General features: G+C 36.9%; 2 protein-coding genes across 2 annotated transcripts; one reads left to right on the top strand and one right to left on the bottom strand.

Annotated features, from left to right (window-relative positions):
• Positions 1-977: 977 nt before the first annotated feature.
• LOC18443354 (CRS2-associated factor 1, chloroplastic) lies at positions 978-7,272 on the top strand. The gene is made up of 5 exons (XM_006853547.4): positions 978-2,292; positions 3,916-4,043; positions 4,565-4,790; positions 5,213-5,340; positions 5,993-7,272. The coding sequence occupies exons 1-5, from the start codon at positions 1,002-1,004 to the stop codon at positions 7,151-7,153; spliced, it is 2,934 nt and encodes a 977-aa protein (XP_006853609.1). The 5' UTR covers positions 978-1,001; the 3' UTR covers positions 7,154-7,272.
• Positions 7,273-9,376: 2,104 nt separating this feature from the next.
• Positions 9,377-13,665, bottom strand: STP14 (sugar transporter 14). Its single transcript, XM_006853546.4, has 4 exons — positions 13,450-13,665; positions 11,156-11,478; positions 10,435-11,064; positions 9,377-10,033 (listed from the first exon to the last, which is right to left on the bottom strand). Exons 1-4 carry the CDS (start codon positions 13,586-13,588, stop codon positions 9,599-9,601), a joined length of 1,527 nt encoding a protein of 508 aa, XP_006853608.1. The 5' UTR covers positions 13,589-13,665; the 3' UTR covers positions 9,377-9,598.
• Positions 13,666-13,955: the final 290 nt, after the last annotated feature.

Raw genomic sequence — 13,955 nt, 5'->3', positions numbered from 1 at the left:
TATTCTTTCCACGAATATCTTTTGTTTAAAAAATTTCATGAAAATTTCAATATTACGTTCATACTTTTTTTTTCTTTTTTTTCTAAATTGCCCATATTTTGGACCTCAAATGTCTGAAGTTGAGTTGACAACGGTTTTAGACAACTTCAAACCTTGAAGGCTTGACGTTGTCAACTTAAATATTTAAGGTTTGAATCCTCAATGTCATTTCTCATAAACTTTTTTCAGGCCATGAAAGTCCGAAGTTATTCAAAACCCCAAACCCAATTTCAAACTTTCAAGATTGAAAATAGAGGCAATTTGAAAACAAAATATTAAACAAAAGGACATAAATACTCATATACTCTCTAAAAATCAGGATCAAATTACATTTTAAAACAAGGGAAAAGTTTATATAGAGCCGAGGCTCTAAACAATCAAATTGGAGCCCACCACAAAAATTTCATTAGAAGAGGTTATTTTGATGTCCAAATATTCTCAAATTGTTCATTTTAACATCAAGATGTATGGACATAAGAAGAAAAGAAAATAAAAAAATTTCAAGTCTTGAAAATAATGTATTTTGTAATACATTTTTGGACCGTCAATTTTCATTATTTTCAAGTTTTCATAGATATGTCGATGTACACTATTTTTGAAACTTTAAACTTTATAGATAAAGATGAAAATATATTTTAAGGCTATCACAAAAATTTTCAATATTAAAACCACATTTTTCAACTTTATTTGAAGATAGGCTTTAATTTGATTGTTTATAACCTAGGCTCTTTATACAAACCGCACCTTTAAAAAATATATTTATTGCCAAGCCGCATTTCTACATGTGCGGGCCTTTGGATTATCTCTCCCGCAAAAACTGTACTACCCCTAAACTTCCCCAAAATGACTATATTACCCTCTCATTTTATATTTCATTTAAATAATTTCCAGCTAATTATTTTCGCCCTTGTTTCTTGAGCAGGGGTCAAAGCTCACTAGTAGTGCATCAAAGGGCAAAAGTGATGTCCCTTTGCTCCACCCCTTCTTGTTTCCCTATCTTCTCACCGAGCCCACCTCTCGAGCCCACTCGAACCCCGGCTCGAACCCATTTCCCGAGCCCACCGGAGCCCGCCCGGACCCTCACTCTAACCCACCTCTCCCGATGGAACAACGCCAACGCCCAACGCTTTATCCGCCATGAAAGAAGCCAGCAAGAGCTGGAAGCCCTACTTCGCCAATCCAAGAAGGACCAACTTGCTGAAAACTTATCAGATGTTCCCTTTGATGGAAACCCAAACGACCCAAATCCCATTTTTAGGTCTTCGGGCACACCTTCTTCTCCTTCGAGACCGTCCATTCCTGGTAAGAAATCGAAGTATTCCCGCCCTGAAAAACTCAGGAGGTATGCAGGGAAGAGGGGCAGGAGTTACAGTGGGGTTGGGCCGATTAGGGTTTCTGGAGAGTTCTATGGTTTTTCAGGGGGTTCAGAAACCCTAGAAAAGGATGATAATTCTTCTGTGATTAATGGTGACATTCAAAACGCTGAATTTCTGGCAATAAAGGTTTCTGATTCCTCAGAAACCTTTGAAAACAATGAGTTTCCTGCAATTAGGGTTTCGGAGGACTCAGAAACCCCTGAAAACCATGAAATTTCCTTGGAAAATGGTGATTCCTTTGATTGTGATCTTCAAAACACTGAGTTTCCCTCAATTAGGGCTTTGGAGGACTCTAAAACCCTTGAAATCCATAAACTTTCTTCAGAAAATGTACCCGCCAATGAGATATCAAACCCCAGGAAAGACACCAGAAGCTCATCTTCAAAGAAGGACCCGCAGCACCCTGCTTTCCGGCCAATTAGGGCTTACAAGCCCCTTAGGTCTCATGGGTCTTTCTCTAGGAATTCTGAAAAATCAGAAACTGGGTTTTCAGTAGGAGAACATGGGGTTTCTTATAAGTTGGTGAACGCGCCATTTGAGTTCCAGTACAGTTACACAGAGACCCCTAAGGTGAAGCCATTGGCTCTAAGAGAACCCCCATTTATGCCATTTGGGCCTAGTACTATGCCAAGGCCATGGACTGGTAGAGCCCCATTGCCACCTAGTAAGAAGAAGCTACCTGAATTCGATTCTTTCAAATTACCACCACCCCATAAGAAGGGGGTTAAACCAGTTCAAGCTCCTGGGCCCTATTTACCTGGTACTGGACCGAGATATGTGAAGTCAAGAGAAGAGATTCTTGGTGAGCCGTTGACTACTGAGGAGGTGAATTCTCTGATAAGGACTTGCTTGAAGTCGAAAAGACAACTCAATATGGGTGAGTTTTAAGATTTTAGTGTTAGTGTTTGCTGTTGTAGTTTTTGCTACTCTTTTTCGGTTTGTTGGTTTATCTGGAGTTGATTCCAGTTCAATTGAGACCATTAAATGGATGAGTTGCAATAAGTTACTGATAAGAAAAACCGAATGGTGCAAGGAATTGTTTTCCTTTTATCTTTTCCAATTTGACTGAAATATAAGCTGAAAATGTAGGAGCTGGTTTTCTATGAGAATATAACACTGGTGAATTCATTTTTACCCAGCTTTGAGGTAAAATGAAAATTGAGTAAGGTACTTTGCATTTTTCTCTTTCTTTCTTTTTATTTTTTTTATTTTGAAGTGCTAATCGTGGGAATGAAGCCTAGGACATTAGTTATGGTGAGGCACCTGCCCCCCAACGACCAATGCCCTGATCCCGTTCCCTAAGTTAGTTACAGTGCTAAGTTATATGATGAAAGTTGAGCTTAGCAAGTACATGTCCATTTCCTTTTTCCTGTAGAGATGCTAATGGCGTCACAGAGTCTTTGGCCAGAGGTGGAGTTTACCTGTATTGCTTTTGTTAGTTGTTACTTGTATTTCTTCTGTTAGGCTAACGTTTGTGTACAAGTAAATAAGTAGTAAATAAGTACTTCTAAGGACCCAGTTTCTATGCGGCCAAGTCCGCATATGTAGAAGTGCGGGCCTATTAATAAATCTATTTTTGAGATGGATTTGTGGACTTAATTTTTAAGGATTTGTAATCTCTAACATGGAGATCATGAATATGAAAAAATAAGTAAATTTTAAAAACTAGAAATAATAATTTTAGTAAGAAAACATTTGGACTGTTCAATTGTTTTTAGATGGAACACCTACTTGTTGCATCCATCTTTAAGATGGATGCCTTACACTTTTTTGGATCGCATATGTAGTCATGCGGTCCAGCCCCGCATGAAAATTTTTTCCTACTTCTAATGCTTTTATGCTAGAGTAATACTTCAAGAGGTTAGGTTTTTCTTGCAGTTCTCTATTTTGCAAACAACTGATCAATGTAATTGGGCTTGTTAATAGGGAGTGTAATGTAGACTGTGAAAAACATGCAGCTTTGTCCAAGCTTATGGTTTGAATTAAAGCTGAAACTGATTGCAAATAATTAAGAGAAAAAGTTTGAATATGATAATTTTACAAGGTTTTGCTAAGAGATAATGTTTTTCAAGTTCATGAACAATCCATCTACATTTGCCTCTTCTAATGATATATTAATGTGTGTGTGACATTGAATCTTTCATAACAGATATTGTCTCAGTTCACTATCAGTAAGAATAATAAAACAACCAATTTCAATATCTGGCTTGAATATTTGCTATAAATGGTTAAAAGTTTCAAAAAATATTTGCTATAAGGCGTCTACCTTTGACTATCTAGAGGTGAATACACCATGACCATTGAAAAGAAGAAAATGGAGAGAGAGGGAGAGGAAGACACTATCGTTCTCTCTACATCCCAGTTTAATAAGATTTTGGGAGAAAGTCATAGTCCTTGTTCTCATAGTATCTCTCTCTCTCTCTCTCTCGCTCTCTCTCTCTCTCTCTCTCGCTCTCTCTTCCACATCGATCCTTCTACTAATCACAATTCGGATGTGTAGGTAGGGATGGCCTGACACACAACATGCTGGATAATATTCATGCGCATTGGAAACGCTTGCGAGCGTGCAAGATAAAATGCAAAGGGGTGTGTACGGTTGATATGGACAATGTCTGTGAACAACTTGAGGTTGGTTTCACATCACCTCTCTCTCTGTTTATGCACTTTGCTTAGACGAAAAACCTAGATGTTTGTCTCTCTTATTAGAACTTGGACTTCTAGTTTTGACGTGTATTATGTGATTGACTTGCACATTTTTTCCAACGCCCACAACCCCATGTCTTCCCATGCTAAGAAAGTAATTGTTGATGTTAGAATAAATTTTAGTATGGATTATTAATTAAAAACCTGGATCCAACTTGGAATCCCCCAAGTGAAATGATTGGGAGTTGAGCAATTCCAGAGGAACACCCAGAATCACCTCATTTCTCCAAGGTTTTTTAGCTTGTTCTAATTTCATTGTTAACTGTGGCATGATCCAATACAGTAATTGCCTGACTCGACTGGGTGAGTCGGAATCAAACCTGTGGCCATTCAGGGCCGGTTCTGTTTTTTCAATCAGTGGTATTAATATTAAGTTATTAACATGAAGATCATTACTCTTCATGATGATGATGATGATGATGAAGAAGAATACCGTTTTTTGGCAGGAAAAAACAGGCGGGAAGATCATTTACAGGAGAGGAGGGGTATTGTACCTTTTTCGTGGCAGGAACTACAATTACAGACTTCGACCTAGGTTTCCTCTTATGCTTTGGAGACCCATAACGCCAGTGTATCCAAGGTTGATTCCACTGGTACCTGAGGGATTGACTCTAGAAGAGGCAAAGGAGATGCGAAAGAAGGGACGAAAGGTGCCTCCAATATGCAAGCTAGGTTAGTGCTTTCTAATTTTGCTTTATTTTATGTGTAAAGAGCTTTTAACCCTCATCCAAGACGAGATCAATGAAAGTCCGATTTGACTATTATTAAGTGAACAAATAAAAATGTGAGTTCTTCAAAAGGACCATTCTAGCTTAACATTGTAGCTTGCTGTATATTTCATAATATTTCTATAACCTGGTTGACTGCCATACTGGGTATTATTGAACTCCATTGTTTTTTATCATTAAAATAAAAGGAATTCCATAAATTTGTATTATGAGTATGCTCCCACATTTCTTAGCAGTTCAAATTTCACTTATTTTATTGTTTTGTGGCTTTAACAAATTTTCTTCTTTTCCTTGATAAGTAGATATTTTGATGACTTTGTTAAGCAACTGTTCATTTTGACTCACAAATATTTGTACTTTGGACAGCGAAGAATGGTGTTTATGTAGACCTTGTGAAAAATGTAAAAGAGGCCTTTGAAGAGTGTGAGCTGGTGCGCATAAATTGTCAGGGCTTGAATGCGAGTGACTACAAGAAGATAGGTGCAAAACTCAAGGTTTGTTAATTCCTCTGAGATATGTGTGTGCATGCCATGTAAGTGCATATGTATGTTTATATCCATGTTTTCAGTGAAAAGAAATCTATCTGTGTTTATATGCCAGTGTACAGAAAATCACCAGCTCAGTGTGGGACTTGCCCAAGTCAGCTGGGGTTAGGAGATTCCACAGGAAAACCTTTGAATTGCCCCTGAGTTCCCCCCTTACCGCCCCCCCCCACGCACACACACTCACACACAAAAAAAAAAAAAAAAAAGAAAGAGAAAGAAAGAAAGAAAAACAAAGCCCTAAATTTTGTGTTTCGATATGATCGGTCTGACTGGGTGACCCGCACTGACCCTACTGAGTCTGAGCCTGAGTCTGTGGTTTTAAAAACTGGTTACTATGGATGCATCTAGTCTGTCTGCGTAAAGTTGCATGTATGTATATGCATATTGGAGCATGCATGCATGTTTTCCTCAATATGGGTAGATTCACATGTATGCATGTACACATGCCATGGGATTACTTGTTTCCATTGTTTCTTGTAGATCTATAGTTTTCTTCCTTAAAATTAGCTGCATTGTAGAAATTAATGATTGTAATTTTCTTAAGTTAACAGTACTTTCTTTAGATGAACTTAGAGCTGACATTCAGTTTGGTGATTTATAGGACATTGTACCCTGTGTATTGATCTCATTCGAGAATGAACATATATTGATGTGGAGAGGACGAGACTGGACATCATCTCCCTCTAAACTGGAAAATGATTCAGAAACCCTAGAAATCGCAGAAGTCTCATCCGAAACTGGAGCTCCTGATCCTCAAATTCTTCCTATTTCAAATCCCGACACTTCGAGTTCAGCCCTTGATACAGAGAAATGCTCTACTACGTCAAGCCAACCAAACCAAGTTGATTCAAATTGCATTGAGCCTAATAATATAAGCATGCTTAAGGTTTCAAACAATATGCTAACAGAAGAAACTGAAGTGGGCCCCACCCCGACTTTTCAAGATGCGCTGGCAATCTCATCAGAATGTGGTGCCAATTGTAGCGAGATCACTCCAGAAAGTTCCGGAAGCTGCATTGACCCACTGGTCCTTTTGGAAAGTTCTAGAAGCAATAGCCAACCAGTTTTGGAAGATTCCAGAAGTGAGGTGGAGGTTAAATTGAACGGTTCAGAAAGCGAAACACTGGCTTCTTTTGAAGGTTCTAGAAGCATCAGTGAGTTATCAGTTACTCCAAAAGGTTTGGGAAGCAAAATGGTGGTCTCAATGGAAGGCTCCGAAAGCAAAACTCAGCTGGACCAGGAGGGAAGCAAAGGCAATCTGATGGTTGTTCTGAATGCTTCTGGAAGCAATGACAGTGGTACAGTTTTGAAGTTGCGGGAAGCTCCTGGAACTGTGTCGGAAGATTCTGAAAGAAAGGGAAGGATGGCAGTCTTAGGGGTCTTGCGACTTAGAGAGCGAGCCGTCGTGGAGGGCATGGCCGTGGTTCTAGATGAGAAAAGTTATATTGATGCTAATATTGTGTATGATAGGGCTGTTAAGCTGGCTTTGACTGCTCCAAAAGATCCAGTATTTGTGCACAACAGGCACAATAAGAGAGAGGTTTTGGTCAACAAGGGTAAGGAGAGAGGGAGTGAGTTGAGGGGGAGAGAGAATGTGGGGGTGGTGCAGGTCAAAGCTAAGGAAAGTAGTGAGAGAAAGGTTAAAGAGGGTAGTGAGAGAAAGAAGAGTAGTGTTAAGGTTCAGAAGAGGAGGGAGGTGCATTTTGATGCAATTCCTCATGGGAATTTGGCTGTTGATGAGTTGGCCAAGCTCTTGGGTTAGTGGAATTGTTATCTATCCAGTTTTTTTTTTTTGTATGAAATTGTTACTTTTTCCATTGTGGAGTATGTTACTCTTTAAACTTTTGTTTTTATTTTTAAATTTGCTAAAACTTAAGTCAACCAGTTTTTTTGCTGGACTGGTTATGATTGGATTAGACTCTTATTTGCCAAAGTGGCAAGTCAGATCCTGGTAACACAACTTGAGACCATACTCAAGTAGTCTCGATCCTCTTGAGATTGGGGTCTATAAATAAGGTGAAAAAATTCTTGCTCTCGTGGGAGCATACTATCTATTCATTTCCTTAGGCAAAAAATATGTTCGAAATATGTGTTAGATCGCAATTTTGCGATATCTTTAGAACCCAATGATCCCTCAAATAAATAAAAAAAAATTGGTACTCTCTTATGTGCTTGAAAAATATATTGATATCCAAAGATTGATTAGGAACCATCTATTTTTTAGAGGGAAAGATCTAGATATTTCAAGAACTCAAATTTAAATTTTTTCTTCATAAAATGATTACATATTGATAGTTAAATGGATCCCAACTTTGAATAAAAATAGATCTCCCAAATAGCTATGTAGTTCAAGGGAGTTGTTGCACATTATGCTCCTATAGTTCACGGTCATAAATACAAAGGGATTGTGTGCAACAACACTCGTAAGTTTTCATATGCAAAGGTCACAAACAACCCAAGTCAAAATATGAAGTTGGGATGTGTCATTTCTGAGCACAATCAATTGTATGCCCCCATCGTATGTTATGATTTCACATCCATGACTAAAGGTGACTATTTTCATTGCTCGACTGTTGTCACTTGTGATCCCATCCATTTGCTACAAGTAGGAGTAATTGTGACCTTGATCTTATTTTATGCTTTTCCATATGTGAATTTATGGGAATTTAATGTTCCTAATGGTTGAAATTTTTGTGTTAGAAGCATGTTCTATGTTTAATATTATGCCTACTATAGCTATGCCAAACCATAATTAGATATATCATATGATTGGCCTACAAGACCATATTATTTTAGATGGCCCAAGTTACAAGAAATTGGTTGAGATCCAAAGCACTAGTGGGGAACAAAAAAAAGGAATCAAAACCAATGTTACAGTATAGGAAAAAGTTTATATATTATTGAAGTGAGGTACACTTAAAAAATCCACTAGATTAAGTGTTATGAAGTCGGAAAACTTATAATTGATCATCTCGATTTCGAGATGTAGATATAAAGAAAAAATATATATAAATTCTAAAAGTAGTGCATATTTTCAAAGTTCTTCATTTTAAAGATTTTAAAGGTTTTATATATCTATTGGGTAAATCTTATTTTTAAAATTTTAAATTTTATAATTAAGGTTGAACATGAATTTTCAAGCCATTGTAAGGTTTTTCAACACTAAAAGAGGCTTTCTATTTGGTACCACCCATGTGTAAAATATGTACAACTATTATTCCCAACTATCCAATGTATATGTACAACTATTATTCCCGACTATCCAATGTATGGGACTCCGGAAATAATGTCACAAGATTTTATATATTATTTTAACATGAAATTTAGGGGGGTGCATAATAAAAGTAATACAAAATATTTCTCACAAAAATAAAAGACTAAACTATTCTAAAATATTTTGTTTATTAAAATATTTTTTATTAGGTGATACCACAAAGAAGAGGGCACTCCCAAATTTCTTATCAAAATTTAATATATAGCAGTAACATATATTTTATATAATAAATATATGTAGGTGTGGGTATTTTGAAATAGCAGTAATAAATATATGTAGGTGTAGGGTAGACCCCAAAGAAATGGTCGGTAGCAATCCGAAAAAGCTAAAATGATAATGATGATATGGGTGTTGGCATGACGCATACATTTAAAGGTTTCTCTACAACTGAAACGAACAAAAGCTCAAAAGAATTTATAACTCTCAAATGAGACCCAAACCAGTAGCAGCCAACCATACAGTAAAAGGAACCAAAGACGTACAGTAAGGATGTCCGGTTAAAAGATTTAATATAAATTGCACAAAAGGAACACAGAATAAAGACAAAAAAAAAAAAAAAAACCCAAAATCAACATTAGACAGCAATCTTTCTTTAAGGTAAATAAGAAGGATTGATGTTTATGGATTTTTCCATTAAAAGAAAATCCATGAACATCAATCTTACTTTATGGCAAATACATTCAATTGAAAGAAAAATCCAAAAACCAATAGTTACAACTAATACCAAATGCAACTTCACTTATTTTGCACATCCTTGTAAATGGAAAGCATCAACAAACTTCTTCAGAATTAGTCATATATCGATCATTTTCACTTCACTTATTTAGAACATCCTTGTAAATGCAAAACATCAACAAACTTCTTCATAATTAGTCATTGATCATTTTCATCTAATTTTTGTCTCAATAAAAAATGAAAAAGAATTTTTATTTTTCAAATTTTGCTAGATGATGGCAAAGGTGTGGTGACAATTCTCTTCCAGTACCAGTGGTTCTCCCACTGAAGTGCCATCTCTTCTATCGGGATCTGCTTCGTCTCCGGCAAAAGAAAGTATATGAACAGAGTCATGCAAACGATGATGCAGGAGAAAAGGATGAAGATCCCGTATCGGAGGTGGCAGAGTGACGCAAGGAATGCTTGCGCAATGGCAGCTGTGAAGAAGAGATTTACACAGACAACAACACTTTGGCCCGCTGATCGTGTCTCAAGAGGGAAGATCTCAGATGGAACGAGCCACCCTAGAGGTCCCCAAGACCACCCATAGGCAGCCACAAAGACACAGATCATGATCACTAGGGTTGCACCATAAGCTTTCGGAAGCGTCAAGCCATGTCCAAACTTGAGTGCAAGGACAATGCCAATGATCAACTGCAAAAGAAAGGATCATATATTAGCGTTATACACACACAGAATAACAGACAGTCCAATTTGATTTGTGCAATGAGCCACAATCGGTTACATGATACATCATGCTACACACACAGTGGGTTCTCCGATTTGAGAGGGATTCAGTATTTTTGGTTTATTGGCTGATTGATTACAAAATGTAGTAATCTACACCATCTAATAGATACTGCCTATTTTAGTTAGAGAGTGAAGATTTGACATTATCTTAAAATTTATATTAGATTTTGACATTGCATTACGACATCCTCATCGTCTAGCTAAAATAGATGCAAGGTTGTTGAGTGGTTACGATTCGCGAGAACCTTTTTTTAGTAGTTATGATTTGTGAGAGAACTTGAGCCTACAGAGAGAGAAGCAATTACCATGGAAGAAATCATCTGAAGACCAGCCTCCAAAAACAAAAATCTCCTCCCCAGCCTGTCGACTGCCATCATTCCAACAAAAGTGGCGACGACGAGTACTGAACTGCTCATGATGGACGAGTAGAGGGCAGCACCAGAGCCAAAACCCAAGCTCTGAAATATCACAGGGGCATAGAACAAGATCGAGTTCATGCCTGATAACTGTTGAAAAGCTGGGATCCCGAGACCCCCAATGATCAGTTGGGGTCTATTCTTCCTACTCAATAGATTTCTAAATGGGTGTTTAATTGCTCTAGCAGCTTCACTAGCCTCAACTAGATCTTGAAACTCCGCATCCACCTCTGTTGTGCCTCTTACTCTCTCTAAAACTTGTCTTCCTTTGTCGAGTTTTCCTTGCTCGACGAGACTGTTCGGGGTTTCAGGGAGGAACCAGCCCCCAACAATCATGCAAGTTGCAGGGACAATGGCTAAACCAAGTGAGAGTCTCCAGCCCCATGGATGAATTTGTTCAGTGAAGTAGTTTACAATATTGGCAACGAGGATGCCTACACATGTTGTTAACTGAAACATTAGGTTCATGGCTCCCCTGATCCTTGCAGGTGCCATCTCAGAGAGATACAGAGGAACAGCCTGTGGGAACAAGAGGGCAATTAGCATTAGCCTCAATTTAAACCAAATGAGCATAACATTAACACAGGTTGTGCCTTTTTCTCACTCTTACCTGGTTTCCAAATCCAATGCCTACTCCAAGGAGCAATCGACCGATAATTAGCATGGCAATATTCTGAGCAAAAGCGTTCAGAATGGCACCCAAGGCAAAGCTAAAGCCACCACATAGAATGCTTATTCTCCTTCCTCTTGTTCTTGTAACATGTGAGGCTCCAAAGGTGGAGACAAGGCCAGCAAAGTAGAGAGAGGAAGTGAAGAGAGTTAGGAGCTGGTTATTATATTTACAGTAGTCAGTTTCATGTAGATGTAGCTGCTTCCTCCTGTAAACTTTAGGGAAAAATTCCTTCAAGAAATCATCCATGGAAGTCACTCCTCCTGCATCAAGATGAAAATCAATGAGTTGACATTTAATTTTAAGGTTCTATTTTAGCTGTGTGTCTGTGTGTGTACGAGAGAGAGAGAGAGAGAGAGAGAGAGAGAGAGAGAGATAGTTTTATTCCATACTAGGAGGTAGCCATCTTCAAAGCTTTTGAGATTCTCATGAATGATTGAGACTATCAGACACAAAAGTAGAAAATTTGCAATGACTTTGTTGCGAACATTTTATCAATTGGAAGAAAAAGTTGCCATCTTTTTATCTACGGTTTGTATAGAACTTAGGCTCTAAACAATCAAATTAGAGCCTACCAGGTTTCAATACTGAAAATCTTTGTGATAGCCTTAAAATAGATTTTTTTTATTTATAAAGTTTAAAGCTTCAAAAATAGTGTAGATCAACATATCCATGAAAATCTTGAAAATTGACGGTCCAAAACTATCATTACAAAATATACTAAACTCGAAATCATTTTTTTTCTCATGTCCATGCATCTTGATGTTTAGATGATCAATTTGAATATATTTGGGCATCAAAACAACCTCTTCTAGTGAAATTTTTGAGGTAGGCTCTAATTTGACTGTTTAAAGCCTCAGGCTCTAGATAAACTTTTACCTTTTATCTATTATAAAAGTATTAGTTGCAGAATTTCCATTTGAACTTTTTCTTCAATGTAAAAGAAATTGCTATAACTTTCCATCAAACCAAGAAATGATGGAGATTTCTCGGACTACTATACATACGATTTTCTTTCAAGAAACTACATTTCTAAAAAAAAACAAAAATTAACCTTAAAGTTATTAAAAGAAAAAAGAAAAAAAAAACAGAAATCAACAGACTAAGAAACTGATTAGATTTCAGCGCATGATAATCCTTCACTATGTCTTATTTTCAAGCTCAACATGGAAAGAAGTGAAACTTATAGAAAAATAGAGAATCCAAAGCCCCCATTTTTCAAAAAAAATCAGATAAAGATTTCACAGATTTGACATCATTTTTATTTAGAGTGACCCAACAGCCTATTCTAACAAACCTAAACCCCGCCTTTGGAGTTTCCCTAAATAGAAAACCATGATGACTACATGAACCCAAAATCCTCAGATTCAAACAAATAAATGACAGATTGAAGGGGAAAAACCATCATTGATTGGAAAAAAAAACTGTCTTTCAACCACAAAACCAGTGTTAGAGTGTGACTCAGACCTAGTAATTGGTCCTGGCCTGAGCCGATTATTCAGCCGAGCCCGAGTAACTTGGCCTGATTAGTGCCAAATATTGCCGCAGTAAAAAAAAGGCCAAAAAATTATAAAAACTATAAAATTTCCAAAAAAAAGAAGAAAAATATATATTTAAAGCAAGATTAAGCAAAACACATCAAAATGATGTTAAAAATTAACAAAAAATAGATTTGAAAAAATCAACTTGTGATTAGAGGTATTTTTGAAATAACTCAAAAAAGATAAAAAAAATATAAAAAATAAGTATTTATGACCGCAGCACTTTCCAATCTTTTGCCAATGACAGAAAACATAAAAGCACGTATCCCAAATAAATTCCTAATTGTTTAGAATTTTGATGATTTTTATTTTTATTTATTTAATATCACTAGTTGGATACCCAGCTCCGGTAACTCGGGCTCGACAAGAGCCTGAGCACAAGTAACTCGACCGAGGAGAAACTACTCGCCAATATTTAAATTACTGATAGAAACTAAATGATCCTGGACATTCAACAAAACTGCATCAAAATTCGGAAATAAAAAACTCAAAGATCTTCCAAAGCTTATCAGCAAAACACAGATAACAGGGAATCCAAAATCCACCATTTCATAAAAGTTGCAGATAATTAAATAGAATTAAGATTTAAGAAATAAAACTTTGAGAGTTACTAAAAAAAAAATCCCAAAAAAAATGCAGAAAAAACTAAAAAAAATGTCATTCAATTTATTGTAAAATCTGCAATTTTTGTACCTGAAACACCCAAGTCATAACCAAAGAGAGATCCACCAAGAGCTGCAACCATACAAGCAAACACCACATAACGAGTTATTTCCCCCTTATATTGCTCTGCTCTTCCAGGTTTCCCAGCAGCCATAAAACCACCCGCCATTGTTGAACCTTGTCAACCTCTTTCTCCTCTGTTTATCACTTGGGTCACCTCAAAAATTCTCAGAGAACTCAAAACACACTCTGAATCGAACCCCAAATCCCTCTTTTTACAGAGAAAAGTCTCTGCTACAACAGTCAACGCAGATACGCCTCTTATACTTGAATATTGGATTAAAAAAACCCAAAAAATAAAAAAGAAGAGACAAAAAAAATGGATGAGAAAAAGGGCATTGACGGCAAAAGGTGAACCCTACTGACGTATTGAGATTGAAATCAATGGATTTAAAGTCACACAGTAAGGACAGTTTGGCATTTTACTCATCCACGAGAAAAAAAAGGCGGAAAAATCCCAAAATTGTAGGAACTAA

This window comes from Amborella trichopoda, chromosome 5 (assembly GCF_054954075.1).
Source record: "Amborella trichopoda isolate Santa Cruz 75 chromosome 5, AtrichopodaSantaCruz75HAP2 v2.0, whole genome shotgun sequence".
NCBI lineage: Eukaryota > Viridiplantae > Streptophyta > Magnoliopsida > Amborellales > Amborellaceae > Amborella > Amborella trichopoda.
This window is presented reverse-complemented; position numbering and strand designations above follow the sequence as displayed.

Excerpts from the sequence above, each read along its gene's own strand:
- LOC18443354 (XM_006853547.4), top strand. The coding sequence starts at position 1,002 with ATGTCCCTTTGCTCCACCCCTTCTTGTTTCCCTATCTTCTCACCGAGC. Across the intron at positions 2,293-3,915 it reads GAAAAGACAACTCAATATGG|GTAGGGATGGCCTGACACAC; the intron begins GTGAGTTTTAAG and ends TCGGATGTGTAG. Across the intron at positions 4,791-5,212 it reads GCCTCCAATATGCAAGCTAG|CGAAGAATGGTGTTTATGTA; the intron begins GTTAGTGCTTTC and ends TACTTTGGACAG.
- STP14 (XM_006853546.4), bottom strand. The coding sequence starts at position 13,588 with ATGGCGGGTGGTTTTATGGCTGCTGGGAAACCTGGAAGAGCAGAGCAA. Across the intron at positions 11,065-11,155 it reads GCATTGGATTTGGAAACCAG|GCTGTTCCTCTGTATCTCTC; the intron begins GTAAGAGTGAGA and ends TTGTTCCCACAG. Across the intron at positions 10,034-10,434 it reads TTCAGATGATTTCTTCCATG|TTGATCATTGGCATTGTCCT; the intron begins GTAATTGCTTCT and ends TTTCTTTTGCAG.